This window comes from Athene noctua, chromosome 1 (genome assembly GCF_965140245.1).
Source record: "Athene noctua chromosome 1, bAthNoc1.hap1.1, whole genome shotgun sequence".
In the NCBI taxonomy this organism is placed as follows: Eukaryota; Metazoa; Chordata; class Aves; order Strigiformes; family Strigidae; genus Athene; species Athene noctua.
The window spans coordinates 103673478-103701442 of record NC_134037.1 but is presented as its reverse complement, the minus strand read 5'-3'; the positions used below and the strand labels follow the sequence as shown (position 1 = coordinate 103701442).

Here is a 27965-nt window from a genome sequence, read left to right as displayed (position 1 = left end):
TGTCGCGCCTGCGCACAAGTCTCACGGCGGTGGCGGCCGTGGCCGCGCCGGGACTGAGGCGGCGGGAGGGTGACTGCGCGTGCGTGGCGGCAGGGCAGGGCCAGGCCGGGCTGGGCCGGCGGTGAGGAGTCGGTATGGCTACCAGCGCCAAGTCCTTCCTGGCCGATGCGGGCTATGGCGAGCAGGAGCTGGACGCTAACTCCGCCCTTATGGAGCTGGACAAAGGTGAGGCCGGACGGGTTGGGGGTTGTCGCGGGGCTGGGGCTGCCCGCCCGCCCCCTGGAGCTGCAGTTACGGCCCTTGGCGGCCGCTCTCTGCCCGCCGCCGCACTGTAGGGGGCCAGCCCGTCCCGTCCCGTTCCGTCCCATTCCATCCCGTTCTTCGGTCCCGAGCGGTTGGTAGCTTTGTTCTGTGCTGCTATGACGGCGAGCGGGGGGTGGAGGAAGGGTTTGGTTTTGAAGGAGCATCGGTTTCGGCAGTAATGATCGTTGTTTCGTTTAGGCCTCAGGTCTGGCAAACTCGGGGAGCAGTGTGAAGCCGTCGTTCGTTTTCCCAGGCTCTTCCAGAAATATCCTTTCCCTATTCTCATTAATTCAGCTTTCCTAAAGTTAGCTGATGTTTTCAGAGTGGGGTAAGTAGCATCAGTCAGTTTCTATCCATTCAAATCTTTGATCCGTAGTAACACACTGTATCTTGGCCTGTTGCTGCATTAGAGCCTGGGCAGCTGTAGGGTTTTTCTGCCTGCCTGATAACACCACAGTGGTACCTACTCTCTTGAGGATGAGTTGTGCTTGACTGACGCTTGCTTTCCCTGTCTTTAGTGGACTTAAGTGGCTCTGAGTGATCAGTGATGCAGTTCCTTTCTGTCCTGATTTGAGGATTCCTTTGCTGACTGGTTTAAATTCACTGGTGCAAATTCTGCTCCATAGGCACGTTCAAATTCGAAATTAATAAACAGATGAGTATGTGCAAATTCCATCTCTAAGGAACGTTAATATAACAAAGCCCAAAGTATAGCTTTTCCAAGTGTGTGATGTCTAAACGATGCATGTGATGGAATTGGAGCTACTTTGTAATAGCTTACAAAGTTATCTGTTGCTGTGGTGGACTATTCTCTATTGGGCCCAGGAAGGAACAGAAATTCGGTCACACCTGGAAATGACAATTGCTTTTGTCTTAGTCCTAGACATGGTTTTCTAGCAGAATTGAATCCCTAAGTGCGCACAAAACAGGCACTCGCTTACACTCCTCACTGGTGTTAACAGATTCATTTCCTTGGAATTGGGCCTAAATTTGACACTACTTGTACTAGACATAAAACAATAGTGTGTTAATAGTCTCTTTTTGACTATATCAGTCTACTTAAATATAATGTTTCTAAAGCATAGACCTTTCCTTGTTTTAATTTACTCTTGGAAGTATTTTTAAATAATCTCGTGTTTGAATTTTTTATTATAAAACAGTGCAATAAAGAAATGTCTGTGTTTTCTAATAGAAACAACTTCCTGAGGCTGTGTGTGCTCAAAGTTACTCAACAGAGCGAGAAGCACTTAGAGAAGATCCTGAATGTGGATGAGTTTGTCAAAAGAGTTTTCTCAGTAATTCATAGCAATGATCCAGTTGCTCGGGCTATTACACTTCGGTATGTATTACATAAATTAACCTAATTTACTTTAAATCTAGCTAATTATTAGTATGCTAGTCTGGAATAACAAAATCTGCAATTATTATGAATGAAATGTAGGAGGTGTCTTTTACGTTGGTCATAGTTAAAAGCGAATACATCTGTCTTTAAAGGGGGTGAATGATAAGGATCTGCAATCAGAAAAGCAAGGTTATTAACCATTTATGATGGCGAGAATTTTGTGGGTGACCGGGCAAAACAGAATTTGCGGCGTTGGGATTTTGTGTACTCAAGAGAGGAAAAATGAACCTGTTGTATGCAGAACCCAGACAGTAGCTATATGCCATGTATTATATGTGCCTATGATATAATTAGACCAAGACCAAAAGGAAAGTGCTTCCTTATGTGTCAAAATAATTTTTGTTAACTTATAACCAAAACTCATTTGTATGAACCTTGTTATGCTTGCACCTATTTTTCAGTTATTGTTATCCTAGAAGCTTATTGCTTGTTGGTCTGATCAATAACTTCTGAGGAAGTGCCATTGTATTATTGATTGCTTTGGACTTCCTGGGTATCAAATGGGAAAAAAAAAAAAGCTATCTTTAATATCACTGTCCTGCTGCTTTGGTGTCTGTGTCTCTAACACTATCCAACATGATCATCTTGCATCTTCCAACTCCTGTGCCAGTGAATTCAAATGTGAGGAGAGTACTCTCTTCTTACTCCTTTTGTATTCTGTCCATCTAGAACTTTACTGATTTTGCTATTGAAAGATGGGCGGCATTAACAGGGGTTTGTTTGATTAGGTCATACATCTATTTCTTCTTTTGATATTTTGTTTGAGGTTATGCTTTCATGCTCTGGTGTCTTAGAAATCTGTAAATACAACTACAGTTATTGACTGATATTGAGGGCTATCTTTACAGACTGCTAGGAGTCCCGGGAATCTGCTCAGTTTAAAAAAACCCTTAAATTACCAATCATTTCACAAGATGCATCAAGTGAAAAGTTAAAATGGCTGTTGGTTCAGCAGTTTTAGATGAAAATCTTCAGTTGATTTGTTTTTGTCCTCCTTAAGTAGTGTCAGTAAGAAAGAACATGCTGAAAGAACTGCTAAAATAAAACTTTGTGGAATTTTATTGCTGGATAACTGTGTAAATATTTGCATAGAACTCATACTAAAATTACCATCAGTGAAAATCCTGCCTTCATTCTTCTTTTAATTGGATTATCCTAAATATGTCTGAAAAGTATGCTTGAGATATTCTTAGCAAAGTATAGATTGATTCGCTCCTTTCTTAGCAGTTACACAAAAGGTATTCACTATTCCCAGTAATAACCTTATCTTGCATCAGCAAAAGATCTTGGAAACAAATGATGAAAGTCAGATATTTGTTTGCTTGATTGTAGTAGCACTCTAGAAACTTTGCTTTCTTAGCGTGTGGTTAAATTTTATGACTGTTCAGACATTTGATGTAGTTACTTCTGCAGTCTTAATTGGGAAGAGGGCTAGAAATGGTGGAAACAGTTCTCTTAAATGGTTTTTTAAATCTCCCTAGATTACCACATTTCTGAATTTATATCCCATGATGTGTACTTCCTATGTGTCTGAAAATAGCCATCAGTACATTTTAGCATTAAATCTGTTGTTTTTATACCAGAGCTTGAATAGAACATCTTAAAAGTACTTGTTTCCAGTGCCATAGTGCACTCTTAATTTTATAAGAATTCCTGGTAAGTTTCTCACTCTGCCCATTTCAAGCTAAAAGGTATCAAAATGTAATTATTTTTTATTTAACCACTGACATAACCCACATGACATAACTTGTTACCTTTTAGCCTACTTTTAGCATTTGTTTGTTTCTGTAATAGACATGAAAGAGCACATGTTTGTATAAAAATAGTATTTTAACCAGTCCTTTTACATTTCTATTTGGTTTCATCTTGCATTTCTTCATGATCGTTGTTCTTCCTGATTTTACTGTAATTTATTTCTATAGGATGTTGGGCAGCATGGCATCTATTATTCCAGAAAGGAAGAATGCGCATCACAGTATTCGTCAGAGTTTGGATTCCCATGATAATGTGGAAGTTGAAGCTGCTATATTTGCTGCTGCTAACTTTTCTGCACAGTCAAAGTAAGATGTTATTCAGTTTTTCATATTACAGAGAATGGAAACTCTATGGACACTGGCATTCACAAACCTTAATATTTCCTTCTGTAGGGCTAACCGTGTCATTTATAGCGAAACGTTTAATTATGTGCGATAACAGTATTGTAGAAAAACCTGAATACAAGTTTAACAGATTATTTTTTTTCTAAAAGAGTAATGGAAATGTTATAAATGTGGGAATGCAAAGCAGAATAGCAGCTTTAATCAAGGATTATTTTACAGAAATTTTATTAGGAAACAAAATGTAGCACTGCTTATCACTTTGACAAATTTTTGAAAGCTTCCATTTTATCATGCCCATATGCAGGTGTTCTAAAATGACTCAGGTCTTGGCAAGCACTCTTTTGTGAAAATTTTTATTGTTAAAACACAGTCATAGTTCAGTTGATTTTTATTTTTTATTATTTATTTTCATTTCACCTGGTACTTTGTCTTTTCTCTACAGGGATTTTGCTGCCGGAATATGTAATAAAATCAGTGAGATGATTCAAGGTACATATGTATATTAAATGATAAAAGGGAAAAGCTTCACTTTCTCTTGAGAATTCTTTATTATATGTATGTAAATATCAGATATCAGAATACTGTTGCTCTTAACCTCAAATGATTCCAGTTTTTAAATTAAATTAGCTAACCAGTAATCTAATGTCTGGCTCTTGTGTAATCTAATGTCCAGCTCTTGTGTCCTCTTAAAATCCAAGTTCTCAAAACACCTGCTGGTAAACACCTCAAAACACCTGCATAGACTGTCACAGGCTGCTTCAGATGAGTTAATATCTGTGTTACCTGCCATGAAGCAAGGAGCAATCTTCTCAAAGAGCCACAAAAGTGCTTGTTACTGCTGTTGTTATGCTGTTAGCTAGTGGATGGGTTGTTTGAAGCTAATGCAGGTGTCTGCGCAATCTGCATTCAGCAGTGGTAGCAATGCAGATCTGTTGTGTGCCTCCGTACTGCCAAAAGCCAGTACGAAGGTCTAACACTCTGCCTATGTTTCTCTTCCTTGTTTCAGGTTTGGCCACACCTGTGGACTTGAAATTGAAGTTGATCCCTATTCTGCAGCACATGCATCATGATGCTAGCCTGGCCTCCAGTTCCCGGCAGCTGCTTCAGCAGCTGGTAACATCATATCCCTCTACCAAGATGGTCATTGTTACTCTGCACACCTTTACACTGCTTGCTGCTTCTTCTTTAGTTGACATTCCTAAACAGGTAATCCTTCCTAATTCATTCCTTCAACTTAAAGCACAAAGTACACCTAAAAAAGCCTCAGTTTCTACCTGATGCTGAAAATAATTCACAATGGATATGCTAGCATGGCAGCTCCTATGTGCTATAGAGAAAGAATACTCTGAAAACTGCTGCTGCTTCTGTATTTTTTGCACTTTCTGGTCCCATTTCCAGACAACCCCATCAAACACAGGAACCCTTCTTTACAGATCATAACCTGTCTTTAAATCAGGTAGGATTAATCAGCATTTAGGAAAGCAAACACTCTAACTTCCCGAAAACATTTCATCTTGCCTGTTGAACCCAGGCTTCACTCTTCACTGCTGTATATTCTCTTGGGTTGTGAGTGTACCTTTTGCCTTCCTTGCATGCAAGCAAATGAATATTTCAGTAACATAGACATTTAAAAATCTATTTCTTGAAAAACTCTGAGGAATTTGAATCTGTTGCTATAATTTAGGACTATCAACAAAGCTGTGGGAAAGCAGTGATGAAAAAGAACAATGCTTTTATGTTCTGGTAATGTGCTTTGTGGATGTGATTTATGTAGCAGGTCTGAACACAGTGACATTTGAGGTTCATGTAACTAATCCTTGTGAAGTAGTTAAGAAAATGTGTTTGATTTCTTTCAGTCCTGTACAGACATGGAAGGCTGGTGTCTTACTGGTAGACTAATAGCATTGATCTGTCTGAAACTTCTTTGTGGTGTGGCTGACTTCTGTATTTCAGAGGATCCTTTTGATAGTACTGAATCTAAGCCAACTGAAACAACATTAGATCATTTGATATGCCTTTTTTTAATGGCAGTAAGCATGATGATTACAGCCAATGCTTCTTAAAAGTGATATAGCCAGGGTGGGAACTGCAGAGCAAAACCATGGCCGGCATGTTCATGTGCTGGCTATTCTGTCTCTGTAAATTTTTGGGAATGAGCAAAACAAAGGATATGCAGCTAGGTGTAATTTGACATAAATGCTGTGGGGAGTGTGGTTAGGGGTTGTTTTTGACAACTACTGAGACATGCAAGGTATGTCTGTGTTGCTGTGTTAACTGCAGATTATATGGACATCCAAATTGGTATCAAATGCCCAGAATACTTGCTAGTAGCATAATTGTGACAGTGTAAGATGTTTACTGAGCTTCTCAGGGATGTCTTTTAGTATTTCTGTGAGTGCTGAAACAGGTTTCAAGGCTTCTCAGATATGCAAGGATGTAGAGAAGGGTGCATGAACAAGGAGAGCAGGATGGTAGAAGTTGGCTGTCAGGCTGTTTTAGCTTGCCCTGGCATCACTGCCTAAGTAGGGGCTTTTCCATGTGGCAAGCAACCAGGCAGATAAGGCAAGTTAGTTTTGGCTGTGTATGCTCAAAATTTTTTCACAAGTACTTTTGAAAAGACTTCCTTCTAGTAGCATCTCTCTCTTACACAATGAATTGACTTTGTTGCAGATCCAGCTTTTGTTGCAGTACTTGAGGAATGACCCCAGGAAGGCTGTGAAGAGGCTTGCGATCCAAGATTTGAAGTTGTTGGCCAACAAGACACCGCATACATGGAGCAGAGAAAATATTCAGGTTTATACATTTTTAAGCTAAAACTTATTATGAAACTTTGCAATTAATTGTAGGATTCTTTCCAGAAGAACAATTTGGGAGGTAAAAGAAGGAAGAACATACATCTTACATATCCTTAAGTAAGGTTACTCTGCCAAGCAGAGTAGCCAGGTATTAATGAACAGTTCACAGAATCATAGAGTATTTTTAGTTGGATAAGTTTGACCCATAAGGATCAAAGTTGAAATAGTGTAATAGGGCATGTGTCATGTAGTAGGCCTCTTTACAGTAAGGAAATAACTTTTCCATCTAACAAACTCATCTAAGATAATAGACATGAGCTGAATGTTTACATTAATCTTACAATACTGAGTATGTATTAATGCTTTCATGTAATACTGAGAGTCTCTCTAGGATTTATCAAAGGATGCCATCCAGCAGGTTATACCTGAAAGAACAAATGTAATTTTGGCTTCATTTCTTACTATTAAAAATGAGCCACTGATACTATCCTTGTGACTCCTATTATGAATGAGGCCCTAGAGGGTGCTTATAGTGCACCTGTGTTATTTGGTGAAACAGTTGTTACATTGTAGGTAGTTCTGCTGTTGCAATCGCATTTAGGTGTGAACATTTTTTCTTCTCCTTTTTCTGGTAGAAATGACTATAGAAAGTAACTTCAGATGACCTTAATGGGAAAATAAATATTTCAAGAACTTAATGACACAGGCTTAATGCTCTACTTTTCTTGTTTTTTGGGTTTTTTTTTCTACTCATGGAATCTACTTGCTGTTGGAGCATAAGGCAGCTGGGAGGAAAAACTATGTGGATTTTTGTTAATAATCATGTGAGAAATAAAGCACGGTTTGCTTTGTCTCCAGTTCTTAGATAAGATGATTTGGAGTGTGCAGAGGTTTTTGTTTTAGTGAACTGCTTTATTCATAATGGATTAACACCAGAAATTTATTTCATTTTAGGAGTTTTAAGAAACTGCTTTAATGGTTTCTGGATTCTTTGCAGTCCAGAATATTATTCTATACCATTATGCCTTGTTGCTAGTTATCTCAATACCAATGAAAGACATTGATAGCACGGCTTTTATCGTTATGTAGTGTCTTACAGTAGGTGGCCTGATGGTTGAAATGCATAGGGAGAAGTTCCGTTGGTGTCAGAACTAAACCAGTGTCTGGGCTAGAACAAAGCTGATGGAAGCTGGTTCCTGCTTGATGAATTGCATGCAGAAATTATGAGAATTTTTCTGACTTCTGAAGTATAGAGCAAATATTTTTAGTTGGGCAACTCTTTTTCCATGTATGTAAACACCTTGGTAATATTTATACAGCAGGGACTGGAACAGACCCTCCTTGTCAAAAAACCTGCTTCTTGTACCCTTTTACCAACAAGAGTTTCATCATTGTTAACTTCTTCAGCATTTTGGGTCTGTCTGTATAGGTCATATAGGAGGCTTGGTCTTTGAATTGTGGAGACTTCACTGGTTTCTAGACATCAGCTTTAGAATCTGTTGCTGTTGATGCTTAGAGCAGTCCTACTGACTGTGAAGGTAATAAGCAGTCTGCAATCCATCCTGCTAATTCTTCTGTACTCCCACCATTCTTCATAGTTACTGTTTCAAATATGTTCTGTGAGTGGTGATCTAATAGCACTGGAGTAAAAGGGAGACACCAAGACTTATTTTCAACCATAATCACTACCTTCTTCTGTCTGTTGATGCCAGGTTCAGTGGATTAGTAAAATCCTATATTGGTATAAATTTATTTAGGATTTAAATCTTACACCATACAAGAACATACATATGCCTGATAACACTATTTGGGGTTTCTGTTTGTTCTGTGGAACTAATTCTGTGTTGTTTTTCTTTTTTCAGTTACTGCATGTGATAATTAAGCTTTGGTACTCTGAGGCAGAATATACCTAGATTTTTCATTTGTGCCTCATACTGCTTTCCCTCATGTTGAGTGAAAAAGCCTCCAAAACCAGTGAATGATTAAATTGTGGACAGTGTTGGCACAATGAATCTGAGAACAATGTATATTTTAAGAGTTATTCCAATCTAGATGTGTTAAGGCCTGAGGAGATCTAACAAAAGGCACACAAGTCTGACAGGAGTTCTTTTATAAACATCTTAAAGTGTATTTTATTTAACTTATTTAACCAGCACTGTTAAAGGAAATGCCACTTGAAACTTTGCTCTTTAGAGATGTATGCTTACATAAAGCCCTTATAACAATCTATAAGGCAAAATAATCAGTATGCCTCTAAGACTGGAGAACTGTCTTAAAATCTTTGCAATATTTGATCAGTAAGACCCGATAATGTTTTTGCCACTGATTTTTACTTAAAAAATGACAAATTGGTGTTTTCTAACATATGAGACCCACTGTCGCTTTTCTGCAAACCATGTCCTCAGTTTGCTAAAACAGGACATGACTTCTACTTTTGATTTCAGTATAGTATTTTCTGTGGAAAAAATCTTGACTTGCAAAACTTTTCACAGCCAAGTGTAACGAAATGCTTAATGCAGATAGCTCATGGGACTTCCTTCCCTCTGTATCTCTTTTTCCTGCTAATCTTTAGGCACTCTGTGAATCTGCTCTTCATACTCCTTATGACAGCTTGAAACTGGGCATGCTATCTGTTCTTTCCACATTGTCGGGGACCATTGCCATTAAACAGTACTTCAGCAGTGCTCCAGGTAAGAAAACTAGATTAGATTATCATCTTGGGCATTTCTAATGTGTTGGCTATCTACTGATAATCAGTTTCATCTGAATACTTTGTAGCATGTTCTTAAACTATTTTTGAACTTCAGAACACTAGCTGAGAGTCAGATGCTGTATAACCATGAATAGTTGTGGTCTAAGATTTTGTTCTGGATTTTTTGGGTAGTATGAAAGGTTTTTTTATCTTTGGGTCTTCAGCTTCTCTTCATAAAATCAACAAGTGAAATGGCTCTCAGATGGCTGACCTGCATTCTGCTTAAGGTGCTTTGAAACCATGGATTTGCATAGTTTTTGAGTAGCGTGGAGGGTTAATGGTATGAGAGTGGGCTGGTTTGTTACCCTGGCACAGTGAAGCTGTGACCTGCTTTGGTACCAGGTGAACCTTTCTGCTTCGTGACTATATTCTGGAGAAACAGAGTAGACATTTTAAAGTGATTAAAGGTATCTTGTTCTTAAAATGGTGATCATACTGTTTTCTTTTTTTTTTTTTTTTTTTTTTTTTTGAAAGCCAGACTGCCCTAATGACTATTATGAGCTCAACTACATGGGCTGCAGAAATGGGGAAAAATAGTACATCCTTTTCAGTCATTCTGGCATGTCTTAATAATTAATATGCTCATCAGCTGGTTTTAATCAGATAAAATATTTCTAAAGGCAATATTTCTCTTGAGTCCCTGAAACATCAGCCCTCAGACCCAAATATTCTTTCTCATGTATGTCTAATTATATAATGTTCAGGAACGGAGGGGGAGTCTGTGTGTGGAGAGAGAGAGAGAGAGAGAGAGAAAGATGTTATTTCTTATCCTTTAAACATATGAAAAAAAGTTAATCCTAAATCAGTATAGGGTTTTTTTGTAGAAATGTACTTGAAAAAACCTGTCGTGTAGTTATGGACTATGCTGGTTTATGTCCTGTTTGCCTCATCTTTAGGAACAACAGCTACAACTGCAAGATCACTTGATTTGGTAAAGCTAGCACAGGAGTGCTGTTACCATAATAACCGTGGCATTGCAGCTCATGGTGTGAGAATTCTGACTAATATATCAGCCTCTTGTCAGGAAAAAGGTAAATGAAAGCAAGGACAATGAAATGTGTCTGTTTACAATCAGGCTTATGCACTTAAGACATATCAACTGGCCTTGTCTGTAAATCTTTCTGATCCTTCATGCTGGTTAGGAAGAATGGGGACTATAATCTAGTAGAAAATCTGTATGATTTTACAAATGGTTAGGAAGATTCCATCTTTGTCTAATTTGAGAAAATTACAGGGCACAGTAGACCTCGTGCTAAGTAAATGCTTGTCTTACCTTTGCTGTGAGACTAGTGAATTGTTTGTGAACCTTTGAAAATTCTTTGCACAAAGTCTTTTGCAAAAGAGCAACAGGTCATTCAGAAGTCTTAGTACAGAGGTTTATGCACACTCTACAAACGTCGCAGTTGGTGTGACTGCTAAATAGTTACTTGAAACATGTAATGGTAGAATTGTTTCTAATCAAAATGAGGTAAGGCAGAAGTATTAGGAGGATACTTATCTGTCATGATTGCAATACCAGTGCAAACATTACATCAGTTATGGTCAGAAAACATAATGGGGAACTAACTTAACTCTGTTTCTCTTTTCTTAGATCTTCTGCCTTTGGAGCAAGATGCAGTTTTTGGCTTAGAAGCTCTTCTTGTTCTTTGTAGTCAAGATGACAGTCCAGGAGCTCAGGCAACCTTAAAGGTGATGTAACTGTTGTCTTCCCCTAGCACAGCTCTAAGTTATAGTAATAGCTTGTATAACAGAAAGGTTAGTGTGCACAAGATCCTATCTGGTGGAAACATAACATACTGGAAGGAAATGAAGGGGTTTTGCTATGTTTTGCCCATAATCAGAGTTCAGAGCAGTAGAGAAATTGAGCATAACTATAGAGCAACTCCTCACATCTCTAGAGTGAGTTTATTGTTGTAGAGGGAAAAAAATGCATTCCCCTCAGAGGAACAGCTGTAATAAAACATGAGCTTGAACATGGAATGGAGGTGTCTTCAGAGGATGAAGAGAATTTTGGAGAGAACCTTCCTTTTGGAGATGGGGATGCAATGTACACTTGTACACAATTTCAAGATTTTATAAATTATTATTTTTATTCTCCCACTTCATAAGCTGCTACCAGTAATTTTATCTAGTTATTTACCTGTAAAAGCTGGTGGTATGAGAAAGATTATTATCGTTTCTTGAATTAGTGGTATGTTTTTGTGCTGTGAGTTCAGGGACAGAGGCTTGGGCTCTTAGAAGAATTTCATCTTTTCTGGAGTACATCTGAAAACACCAGATCTTTTGTATTTCTCCAATTGTACTTGCAGATAAATGTGTCTGGCTTCTTTATTTTTAAGCAGACATTATGTTTACTGTACCTGTTGATTGTGTGAATTGCAGATCACATTAACTTGTATGGTGAAGCTGGTCAAGTGCCGTCCTCACCTGAGCCAGTCAGTCGTTGAATCTCTGCTGACACAGTTGCACAGTGCCCAGGATGCTGCTAGGATTCTCATGTGCCACTGTTTAGCAGCTATCGCCATGCAGCTGCCTGTCTTAGCAGATGGGATGCTAGGAGACCTAATGGACCTCTATAAATTAATCGGACGATCTGCCACAGATAAAAAACAGGAACTCTTGGTAAGACCACCTTCTGGTGAATAGCCCTTGATGGATAAAGTCTATAGAAACTACTGTGGATGGATTTTATTTTAAAAGGCAGCGAAGCCATTTATGTCCAAGTCTATAGCCACTGTTTTTGGTTTTGCTTTAACTTTTGACTACTTATGTCAGTGTTGAAACGGTTCATAGATGGAGCTGAACTATGCAGAGTATTCCATTAGATTTTCCAGCAGATGGCACTGCTTAGACAAACCCAGCTATTGAAACTATTGGGGTATCTGCAAAATAAGGGTTCTAGAAAAACAAAATGGCAGTTAGCTCAGTTTTTGTATGGTACTCTGACGCACATAACTTCTAATGTGCTGTAAGAGATAAAAATGCTTTTATCATGTCTATTTGGAAATGAATTTGAATTTTAAGAAAATTACAAGCTTCCTGTTAATTCATTTGGAGCATTTGCAATAGCTTAAAACCACAGTAAAGATTTTTTTTTTTTAAATGAAAGCGACTTTTCTCACTCATACATGTCTTTTTAAGTATTTCTTGTAGATTAAAAGTTCCTCAGTTAAAATGTATATATAATCTTCTATGTAGTTTTGAGTCCAGAATCAAGCAGATAATTTCTGGTAGTTCAGGAAACAAAATTGGCTTTTAAAACTTGTTTTAGTTCCTGAAATATAACCTTCTTCCTCACCCCTCCACTCTTTATTAGGTTTCTCTTGCCACAGTGATATTTGTTTCCAGTCAGAAAGCTTTATCGTCAGAAATCAAAACTGTTATCAAACAGCAACTTGAGAATGCCTCCAATGGATGGACAGCCTACAGGATAGCCAGGCAGGCTTCCAGAATGGTAAGTGAAAATACTTGGAAGAAAATGGTTTGGTGTAGTTAGAAGGATGCTAGTAATTTGTTTGAACTGGGTAAAGAAAGTAAGGAAAATGGTAGAACTTGGAAGAAGGAATTGGGGGGGGGGGGCACAAAAAAAAAAATTTGCACTCTTAATTTCCTGGAATGCTGATTCAGTTAGAATGACTGCCCTAAATGGCATATATCAGGATGGTTTTTTGCTTGTCCTTTTGAAGTACTTGAGAAAGAAGTAATGACCTGATACTTTCTTGAGCACATGCCTAATCTGCATTGTCTAGCTGTTCTTTAGAAGGTGATATAGGCCTTCCTGATGTGTGCTTCACTTTCTTCAGTGTGAAGAAAAGAAGAAAAAGATACTGTTTCCCTTTTTCCTTCAGTAAAGTCACAGCTGGTGTTAGAATTATATAGAAACCTTAGTATGAGATGCTGGGGTAAAAGTAAATTTCAATATTTGTTTCTCATCTTGTTGAACTATCTTGTGTAAGTACTGTTCTTTACACAGGCTGATATTTCCATAAAATAAGCATTTGTACTTTTATTGTTAGGATTGTCATGATTAAGTGATTCAAAGAAGTTTCACTGTTTCTATATTTAAAGTAAGAGTAGTTCTGGAGCTGTTACTGTTTTCTTATTTGTATCTGTTTTGTAGAAACCCACATCCTTCTTTCATGTCCCCACTTAGAAACATTCTTGTCATTACAGGGCAACCATGACATGGCCAGAGAGCTGTATCAAAGCCTGCTGACTCAGGTGGCTTCAGAACACTTCTACTTCTGGCTGAACAGCTTGAAGGAGTTCTCCCATGCAGAACAGTGTCTTACTGGTTTGCAGGAGGACAACTACAGCTCAGCGCTTTCCTGCATTGCTGAAGCTTTAAAATCCTATCACAAAGGAATAGCGTCACTGACGGTTAGCACAGATCTTCTACTTTAGTGATGATGATTCTGTATACTGCAGCAGGTCTGTTTTGGCTTCTGTTCTTAAACCACTGAGAAGTTTTTAGAGAAGTCTGACACCTGCCTGACTCTCATTTTGAGAGGACTGCAGGGAAGAGCCAGTTGTAACACACCGCGTCTTCAGAAAGAAGATCCTGTAGCTCAGTATAGTGTGATTAGATAGATTTCTCTTTTTTCTTTTCTCTCCCTTCCCCCACTCACTTCCTGCCTTGATCAAATCATATGATTTGCGACAGGTCTTTTTTTAAAGTTACAGTACTTAAAATTTTCCACTCCTTGTCTTGGCTGAATAAATGCTGTTATAATAGTCAAGCCCAGGAATTTGGTTAAATTGGCTGCTATCTTCTGGAGATATGGAGAAGGATTTAATTGTCTTCCTCCCTCCTGCTGAGTTCATGTTGCTTTGTATTTGACAATGCGATCCTGTGGAATCCTAATAACCAGGCCACACCAATTTACTAAGAGGAGGGAGGGCAATTCGATCTCATCAAATCAGCAGAATTCAGGTAGTACCTACTTTTATGCAAATACTTTCTGCTTCTCTGAAGTGGTGAAAATGGCAAGAATTGCCATTTAGATGTGATGTCTGTGAGTGTAAACAAAAAAAGCATTAATGAATATGGACCTTCAGTTCTTACTGTGAAGTTGCTTCTTAACAAAAGATGATCTAGGTTCACACAATACCTTCCTTCATATTTTAGTTTCCATGAAGAAATTTTTACATACAGTTTTCTTGTATGTCTTTTGAATGAAGCTTTTTCTTTTTTTTCCAGTTACTAGAACTGTCAGTGTTGTTACAATTCAGATATTAGTGTTTATTGAAGTTCAGATATTACTGTTTATTTATAAACTGTCCCCGAATAAGCAGGAAGGATGTGAATTTTACACCTTCATCCTCTGAGAGAAGGCTCCATCATTCCTGAAGTATTTGTCTTTAACTTGTTGGTTGAGTGAATAAGGCTTTTAATTCAACATTTCAAGATTTTTCTAATGTCTAGAAGACGGAGGGGGAACCTTGTCTAATTAGATGTTAACATTTAATACAGGCAGGAAGATGTTTAAATAAGTCATTCTGTGATTCGGTAATATATTTAGCCTTTCCCTAGAGTGAGTTTGTTTTCTGTTGAAGGATTCCTCTTCTTATCTTCTCTGCTGATTTCACTTCCTGTGTGTTGCACATAGTGCTTTTCTGGGTGCAATACCTTCCTTGTGGGTGGCTGTGGTCCGGAGGAGTAAGTACAGGTTTCGGAGGGCTAGAGAAGAGGAGATTAGGTTTTATTGCTCGCTGTTGCTGACTGGTTGCATTGCTCTGGACAAATTCCTAACCATGCTTGAGTGTCTCAGCTGTAAAAGGAGCCACTCACTGCTTGCATCTACAGAACTCAGTATCTGAAAGGGGCAAAATGCCATAAAGTGCACGATAGTCTTACTGCTGAGGATGTTTGATGTCTCTTTCTTCTGACTTCACTGTTACTGTTGCCGCTGTTTCAGTGTGGAGTGTGACTCAGCCCTATTGGTACTGCAGACCATTAGAGTATATGATGAGCCCTGTGTAGCTGTCTGTTTAGTAGCTGGAAGACACTGTGCCAGTAAATCTTTTGCAGATGTTCAGTCAGCCCGGTTTAGCAGTGATGAAATATTCAGACAGTGACTGATCTTGTCAGAAAATTTCTCAATTCCTTCTTGGTATACATGCAGCGGTCTGTCTTGCATTGCTCTATGCAAAATGTTCTTTCGTGTGAGTTAGTCCACTGGTTGTCTGATTACTTTACGGATGCAATGTGTGGGCAGGAGGGCAGGGTCTTATCATAGAATGTTTTGGCCATGGTCCTCATCTGTCTCACTGTTTACTTGCTTGTGGAGTTAGCAAAGGTTTTGAATAGGACCTGCTCTTTCTGGCACAGAACATGCATCTCATTGGAAGCATTATCACAAACATGATCTCCTTCTATGACAAAATGACCCGACTATTGGATGAGGGAAAAGCTGTGGATATTACCTCCCTGGATTTTCAAAAAGCATTCGACACAGTTCCCCATAGGATTCTCCTAGAAAAACTGGCTGCCCATGGCCTGGATGAGCAAATGATCTGCTGGATCAAGCACTGGCTGGATGGACGGTCCCAGAGAGTGGTGGTCAATGGAGCTAAATCCATCTGGCAGCTGGTCACAAGTGATGTTCCTCAGGGCTCAGTGTTGGGACCATTTCTGTTCAACATCTTTATTGATGATCTTAATAAGGACATAGAGCGCATTATCAGTAAATTTGCAGATGACACCAGGTTAAGCGGGAGTGTCGATCTGCATGAGGACAGAGAGGCTCTACAGAGAGACTCGGATAGATTGGATCAGTGGGCCAACATTAACGGGATGAGCTTCAACAAGGCCAAGTGCCAGGTCCTGCACTTGGGCCACAACAACCCCATGCATGGCTACAGGCTTGGGGAGGTGTGGCTGGAGAGCTGCCTGGAAGAGAAGGATCTGAGGGCTCTAATTGACAAGCAGCTGAACATGAGCCAGCAGTGTGCCCAGGTGGCCATGAAAGCCAAGGGCATCCTGGCTTGTATTAGAAATAGTGTGACCAGCAGAAGTAGGGAGGTGATAGTCCCCCTGTACTCTGCACTGGTGAGGCCACACCTGGAGTATTGTGTCCTGTTTTGGGCACCTCAATTCGAGAGAATATTGAGGTGCTGGAGTGAGTGCAGAGGAGGGCAACGAACCTGGTGAAGAACCTGGAGAATAAATCCTATGAGGAGAGATTGAAGGAGCTGGGACTGTTTAGCTTGAGGAGGAGAAGGCTGAGGGGAGACCTCATCACTCTCGACAGCTACCTGAAAGGACATTGTAGAGAGGTTGGTGCTGGTCTCTTCTCACAGGTAATTAGCAATAGAACAAGAGGGGATGGCTTTAAACTGCAACAGGGGAGGTTTAGACTGGACATTAGGAAAAAATTTTTCATAGAAAGAGTGGTCAGACAGTGGAATAGGCTGCCTGGGGAGGTGGTGGAGTCACCGTCCCTGGATGTGTTTAAAGGTCATTTAGATGAGATGTAGGGGAGAACTTGTAGAGTAGGGATGATGGTTGGACTTGATGATCCCAAGGGTCTTTTCCAATCTGAATGATTCTGTGATTATGCTTATTTTTCACTGGTGGTAATCTAGAGAAGATACAGAATTTGGACAAAGAACTAATATAACCATTGATTCAGTAGCACTAACTACAGATAATGTTGATAACAAGTGGTTCTGTTTGAAGAACTTGACTGGGCCAAAGAATTCTTTCAGTAATTTTCAAAAAAGAATTGTATGTCACTTATTCCCCATGACTATGTGGGTAGCAGATAAGGTAAACTGCAGTATTAATGAGGCAAGCTTGCATTTCCATTTACAATAATTGAGTCCAATTTGTGCTACTAAAAATGTCTGGATTTTCTGATACGAGTACTGGTACTTTACTCTCTATAAAAGCATGTGGTCTCTGTAGAGCAATTACAGTGCAGTGAGATCTCTTCAACAGAGGGTTTTCTGAAACCACTCTTGCAGAATAAACTGAGCAATTTCCATTCAAAAGGGATTTTTTTAATGTGCTTGGAGAGGGAAAGTGAAGTGGTAGATAAGAGGGGCTGAATGGCTCAAGTAATGAAATAGTCTTATTTCTTTGAATGAAATGTAGCTCAGTAGTTCAAAGTGGTTGCAGTTGGCTGATGTTTCCTCACTTTAGGTAATAGCAGGCCAGTTCTCAGATGATACGATGTTTTGTGAGAAACTAGTTTGCTGCTTTTCTGCTGGTAAAGAAATGGTTCTTAGTAAGGTTTTGGGATGGATTATAACTTCTTGCTTTCAGAACTGACCTTTTCTGTTGGGGAGTAGGAAGTACTGGGGAAGAAACACATGAGTTTAACATACTTCCATTCTTTGGGTAAGAGGAGGTCCTAGTGCTTTTTTTTGCAGATGGCTTTTTTTTTTTTTCCCCTAAAGAGAAACATGTACTCTTCTCAAAATCTAACAGTGTAAGAAAGTAAGTAGTGGATTTTTGGCCTAACTAGTATCAAATCTTGAGTGCTGCAGTTTACCCCTTCCTGGGTGTCCTAAGCTGTCACAGATGCTTTTACAAGTCAGATAAGCTTTTAGGGAGCCAAGTTTCACAGAACCATATTTTGTAAATAGCAGCATGTGTACCCTCCTGGAGTTCTGTTACGTACTGTTCTTAGTTGTCACTGAACTGTGTCTCTGCCTTCATCAAATGCAAGGTTCAGTGCCTTCATAATGTTCCTGTCTATTTCACAGTTCCAAAAAAATCAAAGGTTATCACCCCTTCCTTTTGCTGCAGGTAACTTTAGCCAATTCTTTCTCTTCTGCTAATGCTGAGAATAATCTTTTCAGTTCTTTGTTTTTCTGTTTGCCTTCCAATTCAGTTTGCTCTCTCCTATGGTAAGGACAGTCTGGACTAATGTAACTTGAAGCCTAATGGCTTGGACTTGGAAAAAAAGGAAATAGGTGCCCTGATAGCATTGTAACAGCTCAAGTCAACTTTCCTACAGGGGTGAGATACCCTTGAAATACAGCTTGCTAATTCTACCTAACTTCTGTGTTGTTTATATTCAGTATGACTTAAATTGAGCAAATCTGTTAAATGTAGTTTTTTAAAAGCAGCTTTTAGAATTGAAGGGTTCAGTGACATTGCAAAGTTATTTTATCATGTTTGCTTTTGACCTAGATTGCCAGTATTCCTATTACTGTTTCAGGCTGCTAGTACACCACTTAATCCTCTGAGCTTTCAGTGTGGATTTGTGAAACTCAGGATTGACCTTCTGCAAGCTTTTTCTCAACTCATTTGTACCTGCAACAGCCTAAAAACAAGTCCACCACCAGCTATTGCCACAACGATTGCTATGACATCAGGAAATGATCTCCAAAGGTGTGGACGCATCTCTAACCAGGCATGTATTCTTGTTCCATTTGTGCGCCGTTACTTTTATGGCTGGTATGAATTTTGTTTCTCACCAAACATAGCTGATGGAAGAAATGAAAAGCAGTAGTAGAGAGTTTTGCTAAATAGTGGGCCTTGGTTTTCACCTGTAGCTCTAAAAATGTCTGCCTGTAGCAGACCTTATTTTGAAGTTGAGCATGTACGTATGTTTTCTCATATGTTCATGTGCACAGCTTCCAAGGAAGTGCATGTAGTAAGCCACTCAGTACGCTCAAACTTGCAGCAAGACCTTTCACACCTTGTTTTGAAACACTTGAGATACTGTGATTACACTGAGGAAGAACATATACTTTAAGATCGTACTGCAACTCATTCTGGTGAGTGGTGGCAACTAACTTGATACTGTACCCAACACCAGGACAGGTTGCTCCTAAAATACACATAGTCTGCAAGAAGGAGTCAGTGGGTACTCTCTGAAAGACAGAGCAGGTTTATTTGCCAGTGGGGGATAGGGGAAGTTGTTGGTGAGGTTTTTTGTTTTATTTTTAACCCAAGGAGGGTATGTTGGTGCTGTTTACAGGAAAAGTATCTGTTTAATGTGTGGATAATAGTCGGTCACTTTGGTGATTTCGATCTGTGTGAAGAAGTAAGAATTTTATATATTTTGCCAGAGTATGTTGTCTTATTCCTTCAGTGTTGTGTGTCATAGTGAAGTGGTTTTCTGCATGTGGGGGGTTTTGTTTTGCTTTGTTTTGTTTTGGGTTTTTTTGACTAGTAACATTGCCCTGTAGATGAAACATTCGATGGAGGAATTTCGAAACCTGGCTACACGGTATGGAGATCTGTATCAGTCATCTTTTGATGCTGACTCGACAACTCTAAAGAATGTAGAACTGTATCCTTTTAAAAAAATCTTAGAATTTGTCCACTTTCCTTCTCATGTGGACAGCATGAAGCTTAACAGTCCTCTTTTCTATGAACACTAGCACAAAGTCATTTTGAAGCAGTTGGTAACATAAAAATTAGGTACCAGTTGCTTAATTTGCTTTATTTGGAAATAAACATTGCCATACTATTGTTTGGAATTACTTTATGAACTAGTTATGACACAAAAATTGCAACAGCATAAAACTTGGGATTTTCATTGTTCTTGCTCTATGTTTATTAAAGGAATAATGACTGTAGGATTACTTCACAAAAGCAAGAGAAATAAGGAAAAGTGCCAGTAAATATACTGCATTTCTTGGTTTAGGTGCCAACTTTGTAAGTCTTTTAACTCCTTAGTTTTAATATCAGACAACAGCAGAGCTGCCTGTTGATTTCACATGCAATAGAAGCTCTAATTTTGGATCCAGAATCTGCAAAGTAGGTTTGATAACTAACTTTCTATTCCTTCACTATTTTATTTCTAATTTCTTGGAGCTTTAAGCATAGGAATTCAAAGAATGTTCAGAAAGTTTCTCAGTAGACCCTTCTAATTCTACTCTGGGCAGGCTTGAGGACCTGTTGCTGCTGTGCTGTACCAGGGTTGGGGACTATGTTTCGGGTTCTATATTTCACACTGATTTTGCTTTTGAGAGCAGTATACCAGACTTGTCTTAAATACAGATGCGCTAAAGTGAAAAATAACGTCTATTATCTTCTTTAGTCACCTATTTTAACTTGTGTCATTCTGTGTTAGCTCCCATACCTACTGTTTGTACTTGTAAGCACACATTAGTTTCCTTCAGAGTCCTAAAAATGTATACACTATATAAGTTTAAACATCTAATGTAAATCCATCACCTCTGGCTCTTTTTTTAACAGTGAATTTATACCTGTTAAATCGCTCTTTAAGATTCCCAGGCTGAGATTAAATGGGAGATAACGTGGATAAACATCCTTTTTTAATGTGTGATTTTATAACTGGAAATAAGTGAAGATCGTAGATGACTGTCCAACTCATTATGAATTAAGCATTGCTTAGAAGATGTATTAATCATATTTGTAAAAAGTATGAAGCTGTGGACTTCAGAACATTAGGTTTCTAGGAAATTAAATTATATTCAAAGCATGAGATTATAGACTTCCTGATTTAGTCTTAACTCTGACTGGCATTCTTGCTTTTCCTTGAGTTGTGAGACTTTTAAAAACATCATAAACACCGCAGGATTAAATAAAAGCCAGAGGAATTAAACATGCTGAGTCTGTTAGACTTGTAACTGCTTCAAGTGAGAGGGTGGGGACAGAAAGTGGTGGAGGAACTGTAGTTAAGAAAGGGTTTAAATATAAAGGGCAAGTCTAACAGTGGAAAAATAATAAAGAAACAAGAGTAAACAGTTTGAAAGACATAGTTATTTTTAATGGATTTCAGTTTGTAACAGGGTCTGTTTAGGAGTGTGCCTCCCAGGTTATGATGAAGAAACTATGTTAGACATGATGAAAAGTTTTATTTTTTTAGTTTTCAGGAATATAGCTCAAATGGAACAGCACATGTTGAGAGTGAATATGAAAGAAGAATGATGTCTGTATTTAATCATGTACTGGAAGAAGTGGAATCCCTCAACAGGAAGTATGCTCCTGTGTCTTACTTGGCAAGTAACAGTTTTGAATGTATATTCTATAGACAAAGGTTCCAAAAACTTGGCAACTCCATATATCTGTGGTGCTCAAGAAACTGAAGAGCACACTCTGTTAATTAACACAACCTCTTACTGGCACAAATGGTCTCTCCAGAGACTCATTACTTCAAAAATTCTCGAAAAAAGGTTTTGTTGAGACATGTCTAATGTCTTACTGGTCTGATTCAAAATAATGTTTTAAAAATTCTGATACTAAGAACGTAGCAGATGCTGATAACTAAAAGTATTGTCAAGTCTCTGTCAGATCTCCTGCCACAGTTGCGTTCAAAGACTGAAGTGCATTCTCGTTGTTCATACTGTTATGAAAGAATTCTTCCCCTGTTGCACAGTGGTGGAGGGTCCAGCCCTAGCCTAGCTTTGGTCACTGAGCTGTTGGCAGTTAATACTGTGTTTTGCGAGTATAATGTTTCTCTTATCAATGCAGGTCATCAGAGAACACAATGTAAAGTGTGCTGAATGCAAACAGTGAGCTGATAATGTAATCTAGTACAGGGCTAGTACAGTTTTTTGTTTACTGTTAGTGAACATCATAAAGCTGAAATGCATGTTGGTGGGAACATTTGTCATGGCTGGCATCTATTTGCCTGACTTCTAAATTCAATGGTCCTTACCAATTCCAAATAGAAGAATGAGTTGTGTAAAACGTAGCGAAGGTAAACCCTGTAAACTTAGCTGCCACTGGCTCCATATCAATGCAGCTAGGTGACTTCAGTAGCACCGCTGTTGCTCATCTGAGTGGGGAAAGGAAGAATAAACAAGAGACTTAAAACTTAATCATTGTACTGCTTAAGTTATGGTAGATGCCAGCCTTGTTTGCTTGGAGGGGAATTGTTTATTTGAGAGTTTTTGTGTATGAGTGTTTCAAGCGGATACTGCTCTGCTGACTTTAACACTAGGACTGAAATGATTTGGATTTTTGTTTTTCTTGGCATCCTTGTGCTTTCCAGAGCAGAATACCTTCTTCATAAAGGGCAGAATATAAACAGAGAGGCTGAATGCAGTCAGTCATCATAGAGGCTGTTATCCTGTGACTGTATCAATATATTTATGGACTTCTCATGTGAATTACTGCAGTTTCAGTACCTCAAGTGCATGTCTTTTTCCTATTCCATGAATGATCTTTTTTTTTCAATTGTTTTGGCTCTGTTTCTTACAGCATACAGCTTGTCTGTGCAATGCTGTCATTGCATTGTTGAAGGTACCCCTTTCATTTCAAAGGTACTTCTTTCAAAAACTGCAGTCTACAAGTATTAAGGTAAGTACTGCTCAAATGTGGCCTAAAATCTCTTTTTATAAAGAGTCTTTACTTATGAGAAAAGCCTTACTGAAGGCACAAAGATTCAGCATTTTTAGTGAAGATACATAACTGCAAATAGCATCTGGGTTTATCTGTTAGGAGTAACTCGAATAATATGTACTTATCATTAAGAACCGCTAGGCTGTGACTTAGGCAAGTAGGATTCAATTCTTTGGTTGCATAAAAAAATCTAACTGGAATTTTTGTTGGTTCTGAGTCTGCAAAGCTAAATAATGTTCTTGTCCTGGAAAGGCAACTTTTATAAACTTGTATTGTTTTTCCTTTAAAAAGCAACGTTTACTATTTTGGAAGAGAATTGTAATATTTATCAGCTGACTGAGTAAGAATGGCTATATGTGACTTTCAGTAGTCTTTTTTTTTTTTTTTTTTTACTTGAGTGCTCCTTTTTACTGGGAAAAGTGAAAGCCTTAAGATTTTTAATATTTACTGTTACTGCTTCTCTGTTCAGCTTAATATACTTACCTGTGATTATTTTGTAGGAAACTTTTTCCACTTCTTTTGCAGAAGTGCAATTAATGAAACTGATATAAAGACTACATCTGATACTGCTGCTGATGCTTACTCATTATTATAGTAACAAGTCTCTGTTTCATTTGCTGGTTTCACTACCAAGGCCCTCCTTGGAAATTTTTCTGTAAGAAGGTGTTCTGCTTCATCCTTCAATTGTTTGCTTTTCTGGAGGCACAACGTTATGTTTTGGTCTGTTTTCTTGTGTTTCAGCTTGCTCTATCCCCATCTCCAAGGAATCCAGCAGAACCTATTGCAGTACAGAACAATCAGCAATTGGCCCTAAAGGTGGAAGGAGTGGTTCAGCATGGATCTAAACCAGGACTTTTCCGTAAAATCCAATCTGTCTGTCTAAACGTCTCTTCAGTGCTGCAGAGCAAATCTGGACAAGACTATAAGGTATGGATAGGAGTCTTGAGCTTTCTTGCTGTATTTTCCTGCTCTTTTGTTTGGCTCTGGTTAGCAGAATTTTCAGGTTGACTTGAATGGGTTCTTCTGTAATCCTCTCACTCCTGACAGTTGACATTCAAGCAATGGCCAGAGCCAGGCATAGTGCATGCAAGGGATCGGGGATTTTTAAGTCTTCTGTATGCCAATAGCTTTTTAGTAATAGCTTTTCTTCCAAACAAAAGAGGCTTTGTAATGTTCAGAACAAGTCATTAGGAACCTGCTTGAGATGAGGAAAATTCAACCTAGGTGTATATTATATGAAATTCCACAGGGAAAAAAAGGCAGGAGTAGATTATTCTCTACCACATAGTCTCTAGAATTTGTTTGTCCTCATTTTAAGTTTTCTTTTGTTTCTGGAAATTGGCAGGACAGGCTGTCCAAATTAAATAGCACCTGAGGAGATGCGTATTAAATTCAAGTCAACAGTTTTATTGGAGGTGGCATGTGTGAAGTTCAGGTTCTGCTCATGTGTGACATTTAGTGCAAGACCTGTTTTGGTAGGTTTGGGTGTTCGGTTTTTTGGTTTGTCTGGGGTTTTTGAGGGGGAAAAGGAAAAAAGTCAGTTGCTACTAAAAGAACAACAGCACTAGGAAGTGTGTAATGTTTGTCTGACTCAGTACTCTGTGGTAAACTAGAACCTCAGGGAGGAAAAGGGATGTTAGCTACCTTGTTTCTGTGAACAGATATAAAAATGACTCATTCATTGATGAAAAAGCATGTCAAGCTGCGTCAAACACGCACATGCATTGGTTTAGGAAAATTGAGGACAAAGATTTTTTCTTTTTTTCTCTCCTTGAAATGGAGAGCAGAAAACTTACTTTAACAGGTTTATATAAAACAGCATTTTAACCTTCCATGTGTTCTCAGATTCCTATTGACAACATGACCAATGAAATGGAGCAGAGGGTGGAACCACACAACGACTACTTCAGCACTCAGTTTCTGTTAAACTTTGTGATACTTGGCACCCACAACATCACAGTAGAGTCCTCTGTAATAGATTCAAATGGTATTGTCTGGAAAACTGGGCCTAAAACAACTATTTTTGTTAAATCTCTTGAGGATCCGTATTCCCAGCAGGTTCGTCTTCAGCAACAGCAAGGACAGCCGCCATCACAGCAGCAGCAGCAAAGAACAGCATACTCACGGTTTTAATTCCCAGAAGTGACTCTAAGCTGGTCAATGGTATTACAGTTTGTCTTGGACACTTTTTTTTTGAAAGACATACAATTTTAGCCTTCTCCAAGAAAGTATCAGATGCCAATTTGTTGCTCTTTAAATTATCTGGGGTAAACTTGAACTTGATTCAGCAGAGACAACACTGTTCAAATTTGGAATTGTGCTTTTAATATAAGAACTTCTACCTGATCACTTCTGTTTGCAAACCTGTTGTGGCAGGGTCCACAAATTTTGATAGCAGGGGACACTAAGAGCTCTTAAGAAAGAAGAATACTTTCTGTACTCTTGTCTTTTTTTTGAAGCATATGGGTTCTAATGTTAGGCTTACGGGACACTTGTAAACACTTTGGCTAGTTATACAGAACTGAATGTAATACCAAGTTTGTATTTCTTAATGTGAAGAATTGGCAGGAATATCCAGAGATACTTATGACACTTTAAGAGCAACTTCCAGTATTCTGCTGGTGTATGTGTATTATTACAATTCATCAGCACCATTTAATGCATGCATCTGAAAGAAAAAATGTTGTGGCTTGGTTCTCATACCCAGTCATTGTAGAGGGAGGAGACTGCTTGAGGGGTTGTTGTCGGAGGAGTCTTACAAGAGGCAGAATTTTAACAGATGGGAACAAGTAACTGTTTCTCAGAGGATACAGAAAGGATTACTGTGTTGTTTCTCAATCTTCATGTATCTGTATTTCAGAAGGCTTTCGTTTTGTTGGGTTTTTTGTTTGCAAGTTAATTTCCCTCTTAAAAGAAGAAGTTGTCATTTGTTTTAACTGCTTTGGTTTTTAAAAAGGAATTTTATATACCAGAGCTTTATAATCTTGTGTACTCTTTGACCAATTCAATCCTAATGGTTACTTCTACAGGATAACTTGAAGGAGAATTTTGCCAATACTAGAAATTGATTTGGAATGATTTTGGAAATATGCTGCTTCATACATAGTTTTCATGCTTCTTTTGAGATGTAAAAGACTGAACTCTGCCTCTGTCTGGACTCCCAGGCAATAGGTCACATAACAAGTCCTTCACCTGGTTCTCATAAATAATTTCTGTTTATCACTCTTCAGGAAAGTAGGACCCACTTGAATGGGGAGGAGGAAGGATGACAATTCTTACAGACTTCAGTTTGTGAATGCTTTAATCCCTCTCATTGGAGCAGAAATTTTCATTATTTTCTCAGTAGATTCTTAAGATTATTTCTTCAAGTTGATTTAACTGTAGAAGCTGACTAAAGCTTGAAGACTCTGCTTGCTTTATTTGCAGAGAATATAGTAATGGGTTTTTATAAGCCTAGGTTTCTTTGGTATGATGGATGAAGAAATCTTTTTGTGTTTTCCCATAATAGTTGCTTAAGAAATCAACTTTCTTCCTCTTGGCTTAAGACTAACCAAAAAAAAAAAAAAAAAAAAGGAAGTGATTATTGTAGATTTCATAATATCTTGGTCAGGCTATAATCCTAAACAGAAAAGATAATTGGGATGTAAGGTAGAAATAGAAGACTCAGAATTGGTGAAAAATTCGCCAGCATCTTTCTTAAATCTGACTTTTATTTTGTGCAGAAGACAGAAACTACCACTGCCCTTCAAGCTGGCTGAAGAAAGTGATGGTTTCTGGTGCCCACTTCTACAGTTATATACTTTTTTTATGTGTATGTACATATAGCTATTTATGCACACATGCATACATGTACCTATAGCTATGTATATGGCCCAGAAAGAGACGTTTCACCTAGTGATGTGCATGCAGTCTGTAAGACTGAGGATCTGAACTGTTTGGTTGGGTTTTTTTCATTAAAGTTGTAGATCAGTGTCTTAACCACAAACCCCTCCTTATTGTAATGAAAAAAAAAAAAGACTAAGTGGTCAAACAGATTTTTTTTATTTTTTTTTTTAATCCTGCATAATGAGTCTGTGTTTCTTGCTCTATTATTGACCAATATGTTGCTGGAAACTGTGATGGCAGCATTCCAAAACAATTCAGAAATGAAATGAAATTTCCACACTGGGGAGCAGACTTTTCTCATAAGTCATATGATGTTCACAGTGCATAGCTAAACTTTTATGAGAAGCCTAGTAGAAAAAAACTTATCCAGGGAAAGCCCTGACCTGACCTGAGGCTTAATTGGCTGCAAGCCAGTAAGATTAACACTGCTGTAGTTGGAAAAATTGTTCCTTCTCCAAACAAGTTCATTCACCTGATCTGAGAGGCCTCTAGAACTCTAGGAACTTGTATCAGTGTTAAAGCCAGACAAATAATAATTGAAGTCTAAAAATCTGGATGCTAAATATCAGTGTCTCTCAATAAACAAAGCAGTATCTTGGTCACTATGCATAGCTGCACACTGATAATGAGACACAATTCAGGTCTTTTTCATTTACTGGAAAAGGAAGGAAAATATTCAGTGGCTAGACATTGGTCTTGCTGCTAAGAATTCAAACAACAAAAAGGCTTATGCAGGCAGTTACATCGTTATCTAGTCAGTAATTAAGATATGCTTTCATTTAGCTTTGATAAATCCTTGGGTTGGGAATGGGTAGAGATGATCAAGATGACTGGAGGTATTTGTAATACATGCAGTTCTGCATTAAGCCAATGGTAATTGGTGCTTAGGCTCTAGAATTTAACCTGGCTTTTCCATGGATGATGTAGCCAGTTACTCTTGGAAGTAGTTACTACTCACATTCTTGGGAACCTGTGCTCAGACATACCAGGAAGTGTCACATCTAGATTCCTGGCTGGTCTCTTGCTGAAGGCAATGTGGAACTCAATAAAGGGTAGGGAAGGGATTTCCCCTGTCAAATTCTGCCTTCATCTGGAATTTAGAGTGTATTTTCTCCTGCTAAGATCGTATTAGTCTGTTTCATAAGTGATTCCCTGAAGTTGCAGTCATTGTGAGTGTTCATGGCATCTTAGACTTCCCTTTCTTCCCATTTTTGTTTTCTTGGATATGCACTCATTTTACCTGAAGACTGAAATGCCTTAGTTTAGCTAAGGTTTTGTATTTGATAGTGGATATATGTATATCTTTGACACAAATCCTTTGAAACTGTACAGAAAAACCCCACAACTTACTGAAGGAATTGATAAGATTTGGATGAATTATAGTGCATTCTAAAATTTCTTTTGAATGATGTGCAACATGTGTGTGTATGTATATAGAGAAAGAGAGATCTCATCC

General features: G+C 38.5%; 1 protein-coding gene across 4 annotated transcripts; it reads left to right on the top strand.

Annotated features, from left to right (window-relative positions):
• The first annotated feature begins 103 nt into the window (after positions 1-103).
• Positions 104-27876, top strand: INTS7 (integrator complex subunit 7). Of its 4 annotated transcripts, none has more exons than XM_074897168.1 (20): positions 104-225; positions 502-631; positions 1496-1642; positions 3628-3765; positions 4247-4293; positions 4811-5010; positions 6475-6597; positions 9172-9289; positions 10248-10382; positions 10943-11040; positions 11734-11973; positions 12668-12805; positions 13525-13731; positions 18522-18716; positions 19498-19601; positions 20003-20071; positions 21147-21237; positions 22484-22582; positions 23366-23551; positions 24470-27876. In XM_074897168.1, the coding sequence occupies exons 1-20, from the start codon at positions 135-137 to the stop codon at positions 24755-24757; spliced, it is 2844 nt and encodes a 947-aa protein (XP_074753269.1). In that variant the 5' UTR covers positions 104-134; the 3' UTR covers positions 24758-27876. The 4 variants fall into 4 exon arrangements, with proteins under 4 accessions (XP_074753269.1, XP_074753270.1, XP_074753268.1 ...); XM_074897169.1 differs by having other exon boundaries at positions 21147-21261; positions 22526-22582; XM_074897167.1 differs by having other exon boundaries at positions 21147-21279.
• The last annotated feature ends 89 nt before the right edge of the window (positions 27877-27965 follow it).

Bases quoted from the DNA above. Each gene is read 5' to 3' on its own strand.
- INTS7 (XM_074897167.1), top strand. From the start codon at position 135: ATGGCTACCAGCGCCAAGTCCTTCCTGGCCGATGCGGGCTATGGCGAG. The intron at 632-1,495 runs GTAAGTAGCATC...GTTTTCTAATAG, and splicing joins GCTGATGTTTTCAGAGTGGG to AAACAACTTCCTGAGGCTGT. The intron at 6,598-9,171 runs GTTTATACATTT...GCTAATCTTTAG, and splicing joins GGAGCAGAGAAAATATTCAG to GCACTCTGTGAATCTGCTCT.